Here is a 17,061-nt window from a genome sequence, read left to right as displayed (position 1 = left end):
CATTTTCCTTATTAGTATTGGCTCTTGAAATATTTTTTCAAATGGTCCAAGATCTTGATAAAATCCCCATCTCCGCCAAAATTGTTAACGATATAATTGAAAATTTAATTAGGTGCGTGCATATCCTAAAGGATATTATTGGCTGTTAAGTTGACTTTGGAAAGCACAAGTCAATATATATCTTGGACGCCAAGTAAGCTGCTCCAATAAATCTCAAGTCAATCCCTTTGATGAAACTGATAGTGAAACGATGCGAATCCTCTCAGTTATCAGAGAAACACAAACCCAAGCCGCCGTTTCAAAACTCACAAGAGGACTGCCTCCTGCAATTGCAACCCTTCTTCTTGGTCCTCCAGAACTCAGACCCAACCCAGCACAGCCCCAATGTACCCAACCCAAACCAGCACAGCCGCAATGTACCCAACCCAAACCCAGCGACCCCTTCGTGGACCACATGGTTGCCAATTTCAACGACACATTCACAAAGATGAGGTCATAACTTCCAATGGGAATGACTGAGAACAATTCACCCACCTACCTCTCCTCCCGGAACCCCTGCCTTGATTTCTTCTTCCACGTCGTCCCAGACACTCCGCCTTCCTACCTCGACCAACAGCTTCCCCTGGCTTGGGCCCACGATTCCCTGACCACCCTCAAGCTCATCTGCAACCTCCGTGGGGTGCGTGGTTTTGGAAAGTCCGACAAGGAAGGCTTTTACACGGCGGCGTTTTGGCTCCACCGGAACCACCCCAAAACCCTAGCCTGCAACCTCGCCTCCTTTGCCCAATTCGGGTGCTTTAGAGACCTGCCCGAGATTCTGTACCGGGTTCTACAAGGCCAGGACGTGAGGGAGAAGGAAAAGGCCGAGTGGCAACGGATAAAAGGCAGTGGGAAGAGGGGGAGGATTATGAGGACAGATGGAACCAGGAGGGACAAGTCGAAATCTAAAGCGAAAAGGGTTAAGGAGGAGTCTAGAGAGGTTCGGATCAACAAGTCATTGGAGAGGGACAAATTGGAAAAGGAAAAGGCCAGTGCCTTGAGGACAGAGAAGATTGGCCACCAAGGCCCTTAACAGGTACTGGAGTGACTCGGATTATCAATTCTTACACGACCAGATTTCGGATCTCTTTGCGGAGTGCTTGAAGTCGGATATGGAATGTTTGAAGAGGAATAACTACATTACGCTGGCGGCCAAGTGGTGTCCTTCCATCTACTCCTCCTTCGACCGTGCCACTTTGCTCTGCGAAAGCATTGCAAGGAAGGTTTTTCCGCGGGAATTGTGCCCAGAGTATGAAGGCATTGAGGATGAACATTACGCCTACAGAGTTCGGGACAGGTTGAAGAAGGAGGTTTTGGTGCCGTTGAGGAAAGCCATGGAGTTACCCGAGGTGTATATGACTACCAAGCAGTGGGGTTCCATTCCGTACAACAAAGTGGCCTCTGTGGCCATGAAGCTTTACAAGGAAAAGTTTTTGGAGCACGACAAAGAGAGGTTTAGCAAGTATTCGGAGGATGTCAAAGCCGGCAAGTCCAAGATTGCCGCCGGTGCTTTGCTTCCGCATGAGATCATTGCCCAACTGAATATTGGGTTCTACGATCATTATTCTTTTAAATCTGAACCCAACGAAAATGGTGATGTTGATGTTCAAGTGGCTGAGCTTCAGTGGAAGAGAATGGTGGATGACATGCTAAAGCAAGGCAATATGAACAACTGCTTGGCTGTATGTGATGTCTCGGCAAGCATGGGAGGAACCCCAATGGAGGTGTCCGTGGCTTTGGGATTGTTGGTGTCCGAACTGAGTGAAGAGCCATGGGAGGGAAAGGTTATCACTTTCAGTCAAAACCCTCAGCTGCATTTGATAAAAGGGGATGATCTTAGTTCCAAGTGCAAGTTTGTGAGGAGGATGGAGTGGGGCATGAACACTGATTTTCCAAGTAGCCGTGAATGGGAATTTGAAGCCAGAGCATATGATCAAGAGGACATTCGTGTTCAGCGACATGGAATTTGATCAGGCTTCGAGCAATAGTTGGGAGACTGATTATGAGGCAATATAGAGGAAGTTTAAGGAGAAAGGGTACGAGAATGCAGTGCCACAGATTGTGTTTTGGAATCTGAGGCACTCGAGTTCTACACCAGTGTCTAAGACACAACCAGGGGTGGCACTGTTGAGTGGCTTCTCCAAGAATTTGATGAAGATGTTCTTCAAACATGATGGGGAAATTTGCCCAGAACTTTTCATGGAAATAGCCATCTCTGGCGAAGAGTGTCAGAGTCTGACTGTAGTAGATTGATGTTGATCATTACCTCTTTGAAGCCATGGCGAAGAGTATCAGAGTGCTACTAAACGAACCTTAAAATTAACTGAGTACACCCTATGATCTAAGTACACCTTAATATTTTAATTAAAATGTAAAATTAACTAAGTACACCCTATAAAACTAACAAAAATACCCCTGGTACACCCTAATATTTGTAGCATTATTATTTTCAGCTTGATTTTTTTAATAGTGTTTATAAATCTTTGACTTTTCATATGGATTTGTGCTTCTACTAAAACTGTTAGGCTTTTTTTTTTGCAATTTCAAGTTCTTGCAATCACCACCTCTTTCGTTAAAAACACAATAGGACAAGCAATCTCTTGATTAGAGTTGAATATGGTTAGTAGGGTGTACTTACTAAAATTATATTTGTTTCACAATTCCATATATCCTTTTTGGTCATTTTATATTAGGGTAAATCAGTAATTCAATATATACTTTTATAGTAGGGTGTACTTAGTTAATTTTAGGGTTCATTTAGCAGCACTCTGTTTCTGATGTGTTTCGTTTCGTTTCGTTGTAATTTCATATAAATTCAAAGGAGAAAAATGTGAGAGAACTTGGGCAGATTTGTTTTCAGCTCAAGAAATAAAAGCAGAAGGGATCTGCATATATTCATCATCCCAGCCAATAGCATATATTCATCTGCATAAGAAGAACTGAAACATTGAGTTCATATTAATAATCAGCTGCTGCTGAGCTTATTGTTGGTGAAAATCCAATTTCTTGGAAAAATATGTTTTTCAGTGAAAACCCAAAACAAGCTAAAGCCCTGTTAGAATTTGCCAAATTTTTCTGGGTCTCAATATTGAAATTCTTTTAAATAAATAAATATGCACTGAAAAAAAAAAAAAAAAAGTCACTGAAGTTGGAATTGGTAATTCTTTTTTTTCTTTTTTTGGTTGGAGGAATTGGTAATTCTTTAAGTAGGAATCTCACGCAAATGGTAAATACAATTTCAAGAAAATAAAACCAAAGTCGGTCGACTGGTTGCCAGTTGTATAAGTATATTAAATAATTTATTTTTTTTCCATTAGCAAAAGATATTGTTTGGATAAAAAAATTCAAATTGAAAAAGGATTTTCAACAGAAACTCCTTGGAGCCCAAGGAATTGATCTCCTACAAAAGGGTCCCCAAAAGAAAACTCACTTCTTCTAATCCGATCAAAAACCCCACTGCAAAAACACTAATCCCAATTCTCCACAACCCTCATACCAACAAACAACAATGGCTCCTCCAAGTCTTCTTCTTGGTCCCCCAGAGTTCAGAAAGCCAGAGCCAATCGCAGCAGCAACCCAAACCCAATCGACTGACCCCTTCGTTGACCTCATGGTTGCCAATTACAACGACTCAGCCAAGGCTCCAATTATCGCACCTCCGATGGGCTTCACTGAGAACCGATCTGCCACGTTTCTCTCCTCCGGCAACCCCTGCGTCGATTTCTTCTTCCATGTTGTGCCATCCACGCCGGCCTCCTATTTCAACCAACAACTCCCTCTCGCCTGGGCCCACGACGACCTAACCACCCTCAAGCTCATCTGCAACCTCAGAGGCGTGCGCGGCACTGGAAAGTCCGACAAGGAAGGCTTCTACACGGCGGCGTTTTGGCTCCACAAGCACCATCCCAAAACCCTCGCCTGCAACGTTGCGTCTCTAGCCGAGTTTGGGTATTTCAAAGATCTGCCTGAGATCCTGTACCGCCTTCTACAAGGCGAAGACGTGAGGAAGACCCAAAAGGCCGAGTGGTCGATGAGAAAAGGCGGGGCGTGTAGGATTGGTAGGCGTGGTAGGCGGGGGCTAAATCATCTGAGACCACCCTACAGAGGTGGTGTTGCACCCTGCGGAGGTAGCGTTTCACCATCACCACCCTACTACGGAGGTGGCTTTGCACCACCAGCACCCTACGGAGGTGGCCCCTATGGGTTGAGACCACCCTTCGGGGGCGGGCTCAGGTCAAGTAGCAGTGCGGTGAAGGGGCGTCGGTCAAGTAATCGGAAAGGGGATGTGCAATCTAGAGAGGCCCGGATAAAAAGGGCAATGGAAAGGGCACAATTGGAGAAGGAAAAGGCGAGCTCTTTGAGAAGAGAGAAGAAGAGCAGCATGGCCCAGAAAGCCCTTGGGAGGTACCAACGTGACCCAGATTTCCGGTTTCTGTACGAGCGTGTTTCAGATCTTTTCGCCGAGTGTTTGAAGTCCGATATTGAAAACTTCAACTCCAATCAGTACAAGAAGATAACCCTGGCAGCCAAGTGGTGTCCTTCTATCGATTCATCCTTCGACCGAGCCACTTTGCTATGCGAAAGCATCGCCAGGAAGGTCTTCCCGCGAGAATCATACCCAGAATATGAAGGTGTTGAGGACGCCCATTACGCCTACAGAGTCCGAGACCGGCTGAGGAAGGATGTGTTGGTGCCGTTGAGGAAGGTGTTGGAGTTGCCAGAGGTTTATATAGGTGCCAACCAGTGGGGTTCCATTCCTTACAACCGAGTGGCCTCTGTGGCCATGAAGTTTTACAAGGAGAAGTTCCTTAAGCATGATGAAGAGAGGTTTAAGAAGTATTTGGAGGACGTCAAAGCCGGCAAGTCCACCATTGCAGCAGGTGCTTTGCTTCCACATGAGATCATAGAGTCTCTGAATCATGGAGATGGCGGGCAAGTGGCTGAGCTTCAGTGGAAGAGAATGGTGGATGACATGCAGAAGCAAGGCAAGATGAACAACTGCTTGGCTGTATGTGACGTCTCTGGAAGCATGAATGGGACACCCATGGAGGTGTCGGTGGCTTTGGGACTGTTGGTGTCTGAACTGAGTGAAGAGCCATGGAAGGGAAAGGTCATCACTTTCAGTGCAAGACCTGAGCTTCATTTGATACAAGGCGGTGATCTTATGTCCAAGTGCGAGTTTGTGAGGACGATGGAATGGGGCGGGAACACTAATTTTCAAAAGGTGTTTGATTTGCTTCTGCAAGTGGCAGTGAAGGGGAGACTGAAGCCAGAGCATATGATAAAGAGGATCTTCGTGTTCAGCGACATGGAGTTTGATCAGGCTTCAACCAATAGGTGGGAGACTGATTATCAGACAATTCAGAGGAAGTATAATAAGAAAGGATATGGGAATGCCATACCGCAGATTGTGTTTTGGAATCTAAGGCACTCTTTGTCTACGCCAGTGCCTAGCACACAACCAGGGGTGGCGCTGTTGAGTGGCTATTCGAAGAATTTGATGAAGTTGTTCTTGGATAATGATGGAGAAGTTCGCCCAGACAGTGTCATGGAACAAGCCCTCTCCGGCGAAGAATATCAGAAGTTGCTTGTGCTGGATTGATCCGATGACCATCTTATGTTTTAGGTGTTTCCTCTCTCCTATGTAAAAAAGAAAGTCCCATGCTTGGCCTAGATGTTGATTTCCATTGTTCAATTTTGTAGCAAAAACAAGAGGTGAAATGAAAATTTACTGGTGTTTTTGCTCCAATGTCTCTGTTGATTATTGTTTCTGCAATTTGGGTTTCTATGTTTTTGCTCCAATACCTATGTCCAACTGCAATTCGACTTTCTATGTTTCTTTATGGAACTGATGTCATATGCCAATTCTGCATTTTGACCTCTGCATTGTTATGGAACTGATGTTCATGCTATCTTATTTTCTATCTTGATTTATGATCATTCCTTTCCTTTATTAGAGACTGATTGTTGCAAGACTAATCTTGAGAAATTAAAATTTTCTTACAGTATGCAGAAACTACTCATGTTTTGTCTAATGATTTTAGACGAAGATTGTGTTGGGGCAGCCGCAAAGCAATATAAGGTCAATCTTCTGATGTATGAAAATTGAACAGGCTCAGTCAAGGCTTCTTAGTCTTGAGAGGGAGAAGGTGTGTTCTAGAACAAAAGTTTTGATTTACAAGATGTTGTAGCACATAATCCAACTTTCAGTGTTGATTGTACATTCTTCATTTACAGCTGCTGCAATTTCGTATCTTTTCCGCATTTGGATCATACCTGTTAACTTTTAATTGCTTGTAAAGGTCCAAGCTGCTGCAATAATTTTTTATTCAGTTTTATTACTTTCGCTTCTTGCATTAAATGGTTCTTCAATTTTATCAATTTTTCCATTTTCTGTTGAACATTTTTTGCAGGGATTTCTACACTCAATATATTGCCGCTCTGAAAGATCAAACATAATCAACTAAAAGAACTGCAGAATCCATTAGGGAACAATCTTTCATGATTATCACTAATGAAATCAGATACAAGCTCCGTTATTGTGACTGTCAATGATACTTCTGAGAGTGAGCTCTTAATTCTGGTTATGTTGCTTTCATATTGCCGCTTTGGTGTAAAACATATTTTTATTGCTTGAATATAGAACTTACCAGAAAGCAAGAGAAAAAAGGAATAGAAAAGTCTCCTCCATTCTTTTATTGATGGAAGTAACAGAGTAAATGAGTCTCTATGCTTTCTATTCTCGTTCTTAGTCTTGATTGAGAGGGGAAAGGTGTGTTCCTAAACCAATACTTTGATTTTTCAAGATCTGAGTTGCTCATAATCCACTTTCAGTGTTGCTTCTCCAAGTGGCTGTGAATGGCAAATTCAAGCCAGAGCATATGATAAAGAAGGCAATGCAGAGGTAGCAGAAGAAAGGGTACGGGGATGGGGTGCCACAAATAGTGTTTTGGATAATGACGGAGAAGTTCGCCTGGACCTTGTCACGGAAGAAGCCGTCTCCGGAAAAGAACATCAGAAGTTGGTTGTGGCTGATTGATCTGATGATCATCTTATATTTTAGTTGTTTCCTATTTCCAATGTACAAAAGAAAAGAAAACTGAAAGAAAAAAAAAAGTTCTATGCTAGTCCTAGATGTTGATTTCCATTGTTCAATTTTGTAGCAAAAACAAAAGGTAAAATGAAAATTTAGTGGTGTCTTTGCTCCAATATCTCTGTTGATTATTATGCAATTTGGGTTTCTATGTTTTTGCTCCAAAACCTATGTTGAATAATGTTTCTAGAATTTGGGTTTCTATGTTTCTTTATGGAACAGATGTGTCATGCGAATTCTGCATTTTAATCTCTGAATTATATTATGGAAACTCATGCTTTCTTATTTTCTATGTGATTTGATTTATGATCATTCCTTCACTTTATTTACAGACTGATTGTTGCAAGACCAATCTCGACAAATTAAAGATTGCTTTCAGTATGCAGAAACTACTCGTGTTTTGTCCAATGATTTTAAGAGGAAGATTGGGTTGGAGCAGCAGCAAAGCAATCTGAGGTCAATCTTATGCTGGATGAAAATTGAACAGGCTCAGAGTTCGGATTTATAAGACCTAGTTGCTCATAATCCAATGTTGATTGTACTTTCTTCATTTACAGCTGCTGCAATTTCATCTCTTTTCTTCCTTTGGATCATACTGGTTAACTTTTGATTGCTTCTAAAGGTACCTGCTGTAATCATTGTTTATTCAGTTTAATTACTTTCGCTTCTTTCAGTTTTATTCTGTTTTTTCAGCTGATCATCTTGAGTGAGAAGCCTCAACTGAGATAATTATCTTTTACATTACTCAGGAGTCAGGACACTCAAAGATAACCGCAATGATTAAAATATATGTTCTGAATATCTTCTTGTCATTTTTTATTTTTTCCTATTTCATAATGTTTAAATTTACGGTTAGTAGCCAGAATGAAGGGTATAGCCGTGCGGCTATACTCCTTAAATGTATAAAGCTATTAATACTTAAATCGTATAGCCGGTCGGCTATACTCTTACATGTATGCTTAATAGTATAGCCGCACGTCTATACTCCTTATTATGCGTAGTATAGCCGGGCGGCTATACTCCTCAATATATTTATACATTAATGGTTAAATAGTATAGCCGATATATATTCCTACTTAAAGAGTATAGCCGATCGGCTAAACTCCTTGAATATTATTTATATTTATATTTATATTTATATTTATTCGAATAGTTTTTTTTAAAACAAAATTAGGTTTTTTTAGTTTGATGTTCTTAACTAAGAATATTTCAATTATTATTTATTTATTAATTAGTATTAATGATTTTAATTAATTTCATAAATTACTCAATATATAGTAATTAATTAGTTTAAATCATTTTTTTGGACTTTTTAAAAAAAAAATTCCTACAAATTAGTTTGTTTAGTTTAATATTTTGTAATTAAGTAATATATTAGTATTATTTAATTACTTTAATTAGTAATTAGTTTTTAGTATTATTTCTTTAGTGAAGAATTAGTATTTAAATATTTTAATTTATTTATGAAATTACTTAATAAATAGTATTTAATTCTTTTATGGACTTCAAAACCTATTTTTAATTTTCAAAAGTATTTTTAAAATAGTTTCTATTATTTAAAAATCCTGGAAACTAATTTTAAGTAGGCAAAACTATTTTAGTATTCCAAAAAATGATTTTAGCCTCCAAAACCCAAATCCAAGTCTCGAACTTAAAACTCTAACTTCTAAACTTGTTCCAAAACCATTCTCAAGTCTCGAACCCTAACTATAAACCTACTCCAGGGCACTTATGACTCGATTATTCTTTGATACTCACGTAACTTAACCTAGTGTTTTACGATTAGGATTTTGATCTCAATGTACAGCGTAACCGAACCTAATCCGAGTTAATTGAGTACATATTCATTGCCTATCAATTTGATTGATGATCATCATCTGGTTTAACTATGTTCCTTTTTCCTTGATAACCAAGAATTTAACCTACATAGAAAATATGAAAAATTGTATGTTTGGGTTTTATGCTAGGGCTAGAAGGACATTTAAACTTTTTCATTTTGTACAAGGAAAAAAAGAAGTGAACTGTAAATGAAATCTCATGTTTTTTGTCGATCTCTGTTGATTTTTCCCATTTGTTATCATCTATGTTTCTTTAAAATGAAATCAATGCCATAACCAATATTCAATAAATTTAATGGTAACAAAAAATTCAATTTTCTTTTTTGGGAAAACATAATTAACAGATTAATCCTTGGTCCCCAAGTAAACAAGCTCCTATGTAAAAGAGGCACATATCTCACTCACGCCTCTCCAACCTAATTCCATCAAAACACTGCAAATTAAACCCTCTCCCAAATTCCCAATTCTCCAATCAAACCTCTGTTTACAAATCACGCCGATGGCTCCTCCACCAACTGGTCTTGTAATTCTTGGTCCTCCAGAGATCAACAAGCCCACCCCAACACCGCAACCCGAACCCGCCTTCGGTGATTCGATGAGCGGATCAAACAGAGCCAGACCCCCAATGGGCCTCACCGAGAACGGCTCAGCCACCTTCCTCACCTCCTCAAACCCCTGCCTCGATATGATCTTCCACGTCGTCCCGGACTCTCCGGCCTCCTATCTCAACAAACAGCTCCCGCTGGCCTGGGCCCACGACTCCCTCACCACTCTCAAACTCATCTGCAACCTCAGAGGCGTCCGTGGCGCAGGAAAGTCCGACAAGGAAAGCTTCTACACGGCGGCATTTTGGCTCCACAAAAACCACCCCAAAACCCTCGCCTGCAACCTCGCCTCTTTCGCCGAGTTCGGCTACTTCAAAGACATGCGCGAGATTCTGTACCGCCTTCTAGAAGGCCAAGACGTGAGGAAGAACCAAAAGGACCAGTGGTCAATGAGAAAACGCCGATGGGGCGGTAGCAAGAGGAGACCAGTGGTTCGGCGAGTGGCACGGAGACGTCGTCCGAGTTATAAAATTGGTAAATCGAAAACCAAAGCGGTGGTCACTCCGGCCATCAGCAGCCGGAAGAGTGTGCCTAAAGAGGTTCGGGTAATGAAGGGGATGGAGAGGGTAAAATTGGAAAAGGAAACAGCGAGCTCTGCGAGGAAAGAAAAGAAGATAGCCATGGCCAAGAAGGCCATTGCCAGGTACCAGCGTGACCCGGATTACCGGTTCTTGCACCAGAGGGTTTCGGATCTTTTCGCAGAGTGCTTGAAGTCCGATGTAGAAAAATTCAAGTCGGATGATAAGCATAAGAAGATGACTCTGGCTGCCAAGTGGTGCCCTTCCCTTGACTCCTCCTTCGACCGCGCCACTTTGCTCTGCGAAGCCATTGCGAGGAAGGTGTTTCCCCGAGAATCGTACCAGGAATATGAAGGTATGGAGGAAGCACATTACGCCTACAGAGTCAGAGACCGGCTGAGGAAGGAGGTGTTGGTGCCGCTGAGGAAGGAGTTGCAGTTGCCCGAGGTTTACATGGGTGCCAACCAATGGGGTGCTATTCCGTACAATCGAGTGGCCTCTGTGGCCATGAAGCTTTACAAAAGTAAGTTTTTGGAGCACGACAATGAGAGGTTTAGCAAGTATTTGGAGGACGTGAAAGCCGGCAAGTCCACAATTGCGGCGGGTGCTTTGCTTCCGCATGAGATCATAGCCCAACTGAATAATATGGGGTGGCCTTCTTCTTACGATGACCAGAATGACGATGACTAAGACCAGAATGACGATGACAAGGAAGATCAAGTGGCCTTGCTTCAGTGGAAGAAAATGGTGGATGACATGCTAAAGGAAGGGAAGCTGAAGAATAGCTTGGCTGTATGTGACGTCTCGGACAGCATGGCTGGAACCCCAATGGAGGTGTCTTTGGCTTTGGGATTGTTGGTATCCGAACTGACTGAAGAGCCATGGAAGGGAAAGGTCATCACTTTCAGTGGAAACGCTCGGCTGCATTTGATTGAAGGGGATGACCTTAGTTCCAAGTGTGAATTTGTGAGGAGGATGGATTGGGGCATGAACACTGATTTTCAAAAGGTGTTTGATTTGCTTCCCCAAGTGGCCGTGAATGGGAATTTGAAGCCAGAGCATATGATCAAGAGGATCTTCGTGTTCAGCGACATGGAGTTCGATGAGGCTTCGAGTAATAGTTGGGAGACTGATTATGAGGTAATACAGAGGAAGTATAAGGAGAAAGGGTACAAGAATGCAGTGCCACAGATCGTGTTTTGGAATCTGAGGCATTCTATGTCTACGCCATTGCCGAGCACAGAACCAGGGGTGGCGCTGTTGAGTGGCTTCTCCAAGAATTTGATGACGATATTCTTGGATGGGGATGGGGACATTCGCCCGGATCTTACCATGGAAGCAGCCATCTCCGGCGAAAAGTATCAGAAGCTGGTTGTGATAGATTGATGATATGATCATCAACATTCATTCATGTCTCCTGTAAAAAATTCATAAATAAGTTGACGTTTTATGTTTGGCCCTTTCCTCTGCAAAATTTCATATATGAATGATAAGAAATAAGTTGACCGTTTATGTTTGGCCTTGGTGTTAATTTCTAACCAACCATTTTGTAGAAGAAATAGACAAGTGAAATGTTGGTGGTTTTATTTTATGATTGCAACTGGACTTGTTGAGGACTTGTTGGTGGCACCCAATGTATGAGATGCATTTCCATTTTGCCCCTCAAAGGGACTTGTTGAGGCTCAGTTCCGCCAAAGAGATGGACTTTGTTCATGTTCCCAATCCAATCCCATACAGCTTTCCTCACTCTTCAAATGCTTGTTCGAGGTTTTTGAAATCCCACTTGAATCCGGGAAACAAATTACACAGTACTTTCTTAAACTGACACACACGGTTCTTGGGTCATTTTTGAGAGATAATGTTCAGTCCAGTACACTTCATTCTTATATATTGCACATCTAATGGAGAGGCAAAGAGCAGTTTCTCAAACAAATGTCACCACATCTTCGGCTCTATCTGACTTGGTTCTTTTGGCTCTTGTCGTCCAGGCCACGCGTCCAGCTAGCCATTTTAAAGGAGCTAGAAACGATTCGGATACGAAATGGTAAAAGTATCGGCGATACGTATAGTTTCGACGAGCTCCGAGACATGCACTATTTGCACGCGGCCATTTCGGAGGCTATGAGGCTGTACTCTCCCATACCGGTCGACACAAAGGCTTGCCTAAACGACGACGTCATTCCGGATGGGACGATTTTTAAGAAGGGGTGGTTCGTGACGTACCACGCGTAAGCCATGGGAAGGATGGAGGGGATATGGGGGAAGAACTGCGGTGAGTATTTGCCTGAGAGGTGGCTCAAGGACGATGATGGCACATGTCAGCTGGAGAGTGCGTTTCGGATTCCGATATTTCTTGCCGGGCCGAGGATGTGGCTCGGAAAAGATCTGGCTTATATTCAGATGAAGTCGATTGCAGCGTCTGTGATGGAGAGGTTTGAGTGAAGTGCAAAGCAAACTTGTTTGTAATTTGTAAAATCTCTACTCCATTGAAACTAAAAATGGACTACAACATGATATATGCTAATTAATTTAGAACAACAGCTAAGCAACTTGATTAGAATGAACTCAGAGAGAGAGTGAACAAAAACAATTGGACTCGGCTATACTATTTATATACCGGTTAGCTCCTAGGCACCACGTGTCAGAATCAGTAAGGCCGAGCGGCCTTGCTATTTTTAATGAATTAGAACAAATCCCGGTATAGCCGAACGGCTATACTATTTTGAAAAGCAGTTTAAAAAATCATGTATAGCCGCGCGGCTATACTTTAAATGAAAAAAAGAACCAACCAAGTATGGCCGTTCGGCTGTACTAAAAAAACCAGCTATACATATATATATAAAGAGTATTGCAGTCGAATATACTATTTTTAAAAACAATTTAGGAAAAATCCGAGCGGCTCTACTTAAAAAACAAGAAAAGAGGACCCACCCAGCAATTAGGCGCCTATGTGTCAAAGTAAGTATAGCCGCGCAGATATACTATTTTTAATAAACATTAATAAAACTGATACGATTTAAAAAATTTAAAACCGGGTATAGCCCCGCGGCTATACTGTTTTTTATATTTAAAAATAGTAAAGCCGCGCGGCTATACCATTTTTAAAAAAAGTTGGTTAAGAACGAGTATAGCCGAGTTTAATTTTTTATTAATTTTCAATTTTCAGGATTTTTAACCTCTGTTTTTTTTTTAGGGTATCGAAAATTCATTTTCCCTAACGCTTGTAAATTGAAAATTCATTCTCCCTCATCTTCGTCCTAGTTACAGCCGTAGGGTTTATCTATCTATTTCTCAAACCCTCAGATAATTATTGGTTTGTATAAATAAGTAAAACAAAAAATATGAACGTTGCTGCTTCTCTATCATCTATCGCCACCGTTCGCTTCCCCAATTGCCACCGCTGTTTTCGCTCCTCAAAAACCCTAATTCCATCTTCGTCGCTTCGGATAATGTCTCAATTCTCGTCATCACCCTCCGCCTCATCTGCGCCGCCAATGAGCTCGAACACGGCGGCTGTCGAATCCAAGAAGCCGCCCAAGCAGCCGTGGCTCATCGTAGGCCTTGGAAACCCCGGAAAGAAATACCACAGCACTCGCCACAATGTTCGTACGGCCCCTCAAAGCTTTGTGTTTTTAGTTCGCTTTTGAAAATTCAAGTTGACCCCAAAGTTCACACTTTTGCTCCTCATAGCTGTTTTAGACGCTAATTTTCCTATCATATGAATGTTGCCTGGTTTTCTTCTTGATTTAACTCTGTCTGATTAATGTTGTGCTATATGGAAATCTGAAGCTTGCAAATTGCAATAATATATGGCGGTGGTGTTCTTTTCAGGTGGGTTTTGAGATGGTGGATGCTATAGCTGAAGCTGAAGGGATATCATTGAGCAGTGTTTCTTTCAAAGCCCTGGTCGGAAAAGGTTCAATTGCTTTGAATTTTAATACTATTTCAAATTTACAACATATATCGTGGATAAGTTTTGTTAGTGTGTAATGGATCACCATTTGCTCTTGAAGCTTACGTTGAGCTTATTTTCCCCACTTGTGTGATTATCTGCACATGCTGGAACTACCCAATTCTGTTGTCTTTATTCTTTCTCTCTCATGTTGATCGTTTGAAATATAGTTTGATTGGTTGCAGAACCAAACCAGCAACTGAATTTGCTAACTTTGCTTTATTGTGTGTGTTCACTTTTGCATAATTTTTGTGCATATATCATTTTTCACACGTCTCTGCAATTTCCAATCTCATTTAGGTTTGTGAATTTATTGAGCTTATCGATAAATAATCCTCCACTTTGTTTTCAAGATTCCCAACTGTTATGGCAAACTGTAATCCAAATAGAACTTGTTTCCATATTCCAGGCCTTATTGGGGATGTTCCAGTTATATTTGCCAAACCACAAACTTTCATGAATAAAAGCGGTGAGTCAGTAAGTAAGCTATCTCAGGATTTGTCTTAATATTTTAATATGTTTCTGAGATGATTGGTTGATATTTGAACCCTTTGTTGAAGGTTGGATCCATTGTTTCGTATTACAAGATTCCATTGAAGCAAGTACTTGTGGTGCAGTTTCTCTCCCTAGCTTGACTTAATCTCTACTCTTTCTCTTCTTTTTTCCCCTCTTGTTTTCTGAGTCAGAGTGTCCTGTTTCTCCACCATGTTCAAATTTCTTGAAATATATTTTTTTCTTCAGATCTTTGATGATCTAGATCTCCCTTTTGCAAAACTGCGGCTGTTGCCAAAAGGTGGACATGGAGGGCACAATGGGTAATTGCACATTGCCATGTTACTTTCCTGTTTTAGCTTATGTACTAGTTTGTGTTAGATTTAACTCAGTGTCTAAGGAAAATATATTTCAAATGAGCAAACTCTACCACTGTATCCTAGACCTGTAGTTTGAAAGGACCCTGTCAGATCCCTAAGATAACCAAACGAATACTTTTTCTCTGTATTCCAGATCTATATGTATTGTCTTGGACACAATGAGAAATGATATCATTGTCCCAAACCACAATCATCCTGTCGTCAGGAATGAATATAAAGATTATAAACATTTTTTGCTGCACTGTGACATTTCAAACTAGGAAGAACCTGTGCTGACTTGTGGATTTTCTTTCCCTGCTTGTAGTAAGACTGTTTTGTGGCATGTAAATCTTTTCTTTGGTTTATCAAGCCAATTGCGAAAAAATTCTGATTGCTTGTGGCTTAATGATTCACAGAATATAATATTGCTTATGTTATTTAAGTATATCAACAGTCAGATGGTAGAATAACTGAAAAAAAATAGAAAGCCCTTGTGATTATTCAGGTTCCCTTCATATACTTTCTTTTGCAGGATGAGGAGTGTCATTGATCACTTTAAAGGGAGTCGAGATTTTCCTCGTTTAAGAATCGGTATTTTCCCTAGAGCACTAAGAGTGTTTGCCTATAGTATTTTAAAAATTACGTTATTATTATGTCATTGAATTGGAGAATTTCTGTAGGCATTGGACGGCCTCCTGGGAAAATGGATCCTGTGAACTTTGTTCTTCGTCCCTTTACTAAACAAGAACTTGAAGAGGTTTGTTGAGTTTCTGATGCAACTTCTGGAGAAACTTATGTTTAGATTGATACTGGACTCTAACTACTAGACATGCTTTTCAGTTGAATTTTACGTTTCAAGATGGCGTAGAAGCGGTGCGTATTCTTTTGCTCGAGGGGTTCAACAAAAGCGCAACATTTGTTAATAGTGCCAAACCCTTGGAACAATGTGGTTAAATTGCTTCGTTTGTTATCTTGAGAAGCATATTACTTCAGAAATTCTCATTCTGGTGAACCATCCATCATTGCTTTCATTATTATCTGGTAGTGACACTGACTCACAATACTACTTTGAAGATCTATACAAAGCCCCATCAGAAATTTCCAATCCACTATAGTAGTTCCAACATTCTTTCTGTGAACGAGCAGCTGCAGCTATATACTTGAGAATTAGCGACTTGTACTTCTATCATTTTTTTTGTTTTGCGTTTCTGAACTTGATTATTTTTCTTCTTTTTGTTAAAGGGCATGGCATTTGAAGAGGTCCAGGTAAAAGCAAAACGTTCCCATATTTTGGGTTTTTTTCCTCATATGTGAAAAGGTCCAAGTAATTTCAGTATCTGCAAACTCACAAGTCACCGACCTTTTGCAATGTCTTATGGTTGACCGATATTTTCAAACTCAACAGCGTACATGCAGGACCTGCGACCTTTCAGCAAAATCTGTTTAAGGGTTACCAACTATGTGTATGTGGGTTCCCACATGTGAAAATTAGTCTGCCAGCTTAAAATCAGTCAATTTTAAAATGAAGCAAGTGGGTAAGGGAACAATTTCTTATTTTCTTATGCAACTTATTGTGGTAACTTTTTTGACTTTTATTCCGCTGCAGCTTTCACTGAAGAAGCAAGGTCCACATTTTCTTACCCCCCTATCTTCTTTCTTCTATTTCTCTATTGCCAGCGCCAGCTATAGTAAACCAATTCACCATGCCTGACAGTTACAGAGTAGAGATTGAATGGAAAAAAAATACCGAAAAACATAGCAAGTATAAAAACGGAAGGAGTGGCTGTGCCAAACTTTTTTCCTCAATTAAAGGAACTAAATGCACACACTAGGATCCCAAACTTTTCAGCTGGGTCTTGGGACCCTATCATAACTGCATATGGTAGTTGCCATTGATGTTTGACCTAAATTTTATGGCGCTTAAATGATTTTCACACACTAGGGTCCCAGCCCAAATTCTCTGCCCGATTTGCCTCTAAATATCTGGAAGGAGAACAAGTATGCATTTTTATTGCAGTTTATCGTTTTTTTTTACAATTTGAAAATGAAATTGTACGTTGAATTTGGGCTGGGCATGGTAATGATAGTGGTATAGTATTAGTAGATGATGTGGGTAGGTCGACCGTGGATGATGAAGAAACACTCCCACGCGTCAGAAAAGACAA

The 17,061-nt window shown here is 40.8% G+C and overlaps 2 protein-coding genes and 2 pseudogenes across 3 annotated transcripts; all 4 read left to right on the top strand.

The window, feature by feature from the left end:
* LOC18777828 lies at window positions 506–2,292 on the top strand (annotated as a pseudogene).
* LOC18777395 lies at window positions 3,205–5,788 on the top strand. The gene has a single exon (XM_020563511.1). The coding sequence runs from the start codon at window positions 3,548–3,550 to the stop codon at window positions 5,639–5,641; it is 2,094 nt and encodes a 697-aa protein (XP_020419100.1). The 5' UTR covers window positions 3,205–3,547; the 3' UTR covers window positions 5,642–5,788.
* Window positions 9,392–11,557, top strand: LOC18776337 (annotated as a pseudogene). The gene has a single exon (XR_002271820.1). The product of XR_002271820.1 is annotated as an uncharacterized LOC18776337 (transcript).
* On the top strand, window positions 13,307–16,232 carry LOC18776766 (peptidyl-tRNA hydrolase, chloroplastic). Its single transcript, XM_007209422.2, has 8 exons — window positions 13,307–13,695; window positions 13,925–14,009; window positions 14,455–14,522; window positions 14,606–14,656; window positions 14,787–14,860; window positions 15,429–15,487; window positions 15,577–15,653; window positions 15,737–16,232. The coding sequence occupies exons 1-8, from the start codon at window positions 13,435–13,437 to the stop codon at window positions 15,848–15,850; spliced, it is 789 nt and encodes a 262-aa protein (XP_007209484.1). The 5' UTR covers window positions 13,307–13,434; the 3' UTR covers window positions 15,851–16,232.

The sequence above is a fragment of the Prunus persica genome, chromosome G5 (assembly GCF_000346465.2).
Source record: "Prunus persica cultivar Lovell chromosome G5, Prunus_persica_NCBIv2, whole genome shotgun sequence".
NCBI classification, from domain to species: Eukaryota; Viridiplantae; Streptophyta; class Magnoliopsida; order Rosales; family Rosaceae; genus Prunus; species Prunus persica.
This window is presented reverse-complemented; position numbering and strand designations above follow the sequence as displayed.

Coding starts and splice junctions, on each gene's coding strand:
- LOC18777395 (XM_020563511.1), top strand. CDS start 3,548: ATGGCTCCTCCAAGTCTTCTTCTTGGTCCCCCAGAGTTCAGAAAGCCA.
- LOC18776766 (XM_007209422.2), top strand. CDS start 13,435: ATGAACGTTGCTGCTTCTCTATCATCTATCGCCACCGTTCGCTTCCCC. Junction 14,523..14,605: donor TGAATAAAAGCGGTGAGTCA/GTAAGTAAGCTA, acceptor CCTTTGTTGAAG/GTTGGATCCATTGTTTCGTA. Junction 14,657..14,786: donor CATTGAAGCAAGTACTTGTG/GTGCAGTTTCTC, acceptor TTTTTTCTTCAG/ATCTTTGATGATCTAGATCT.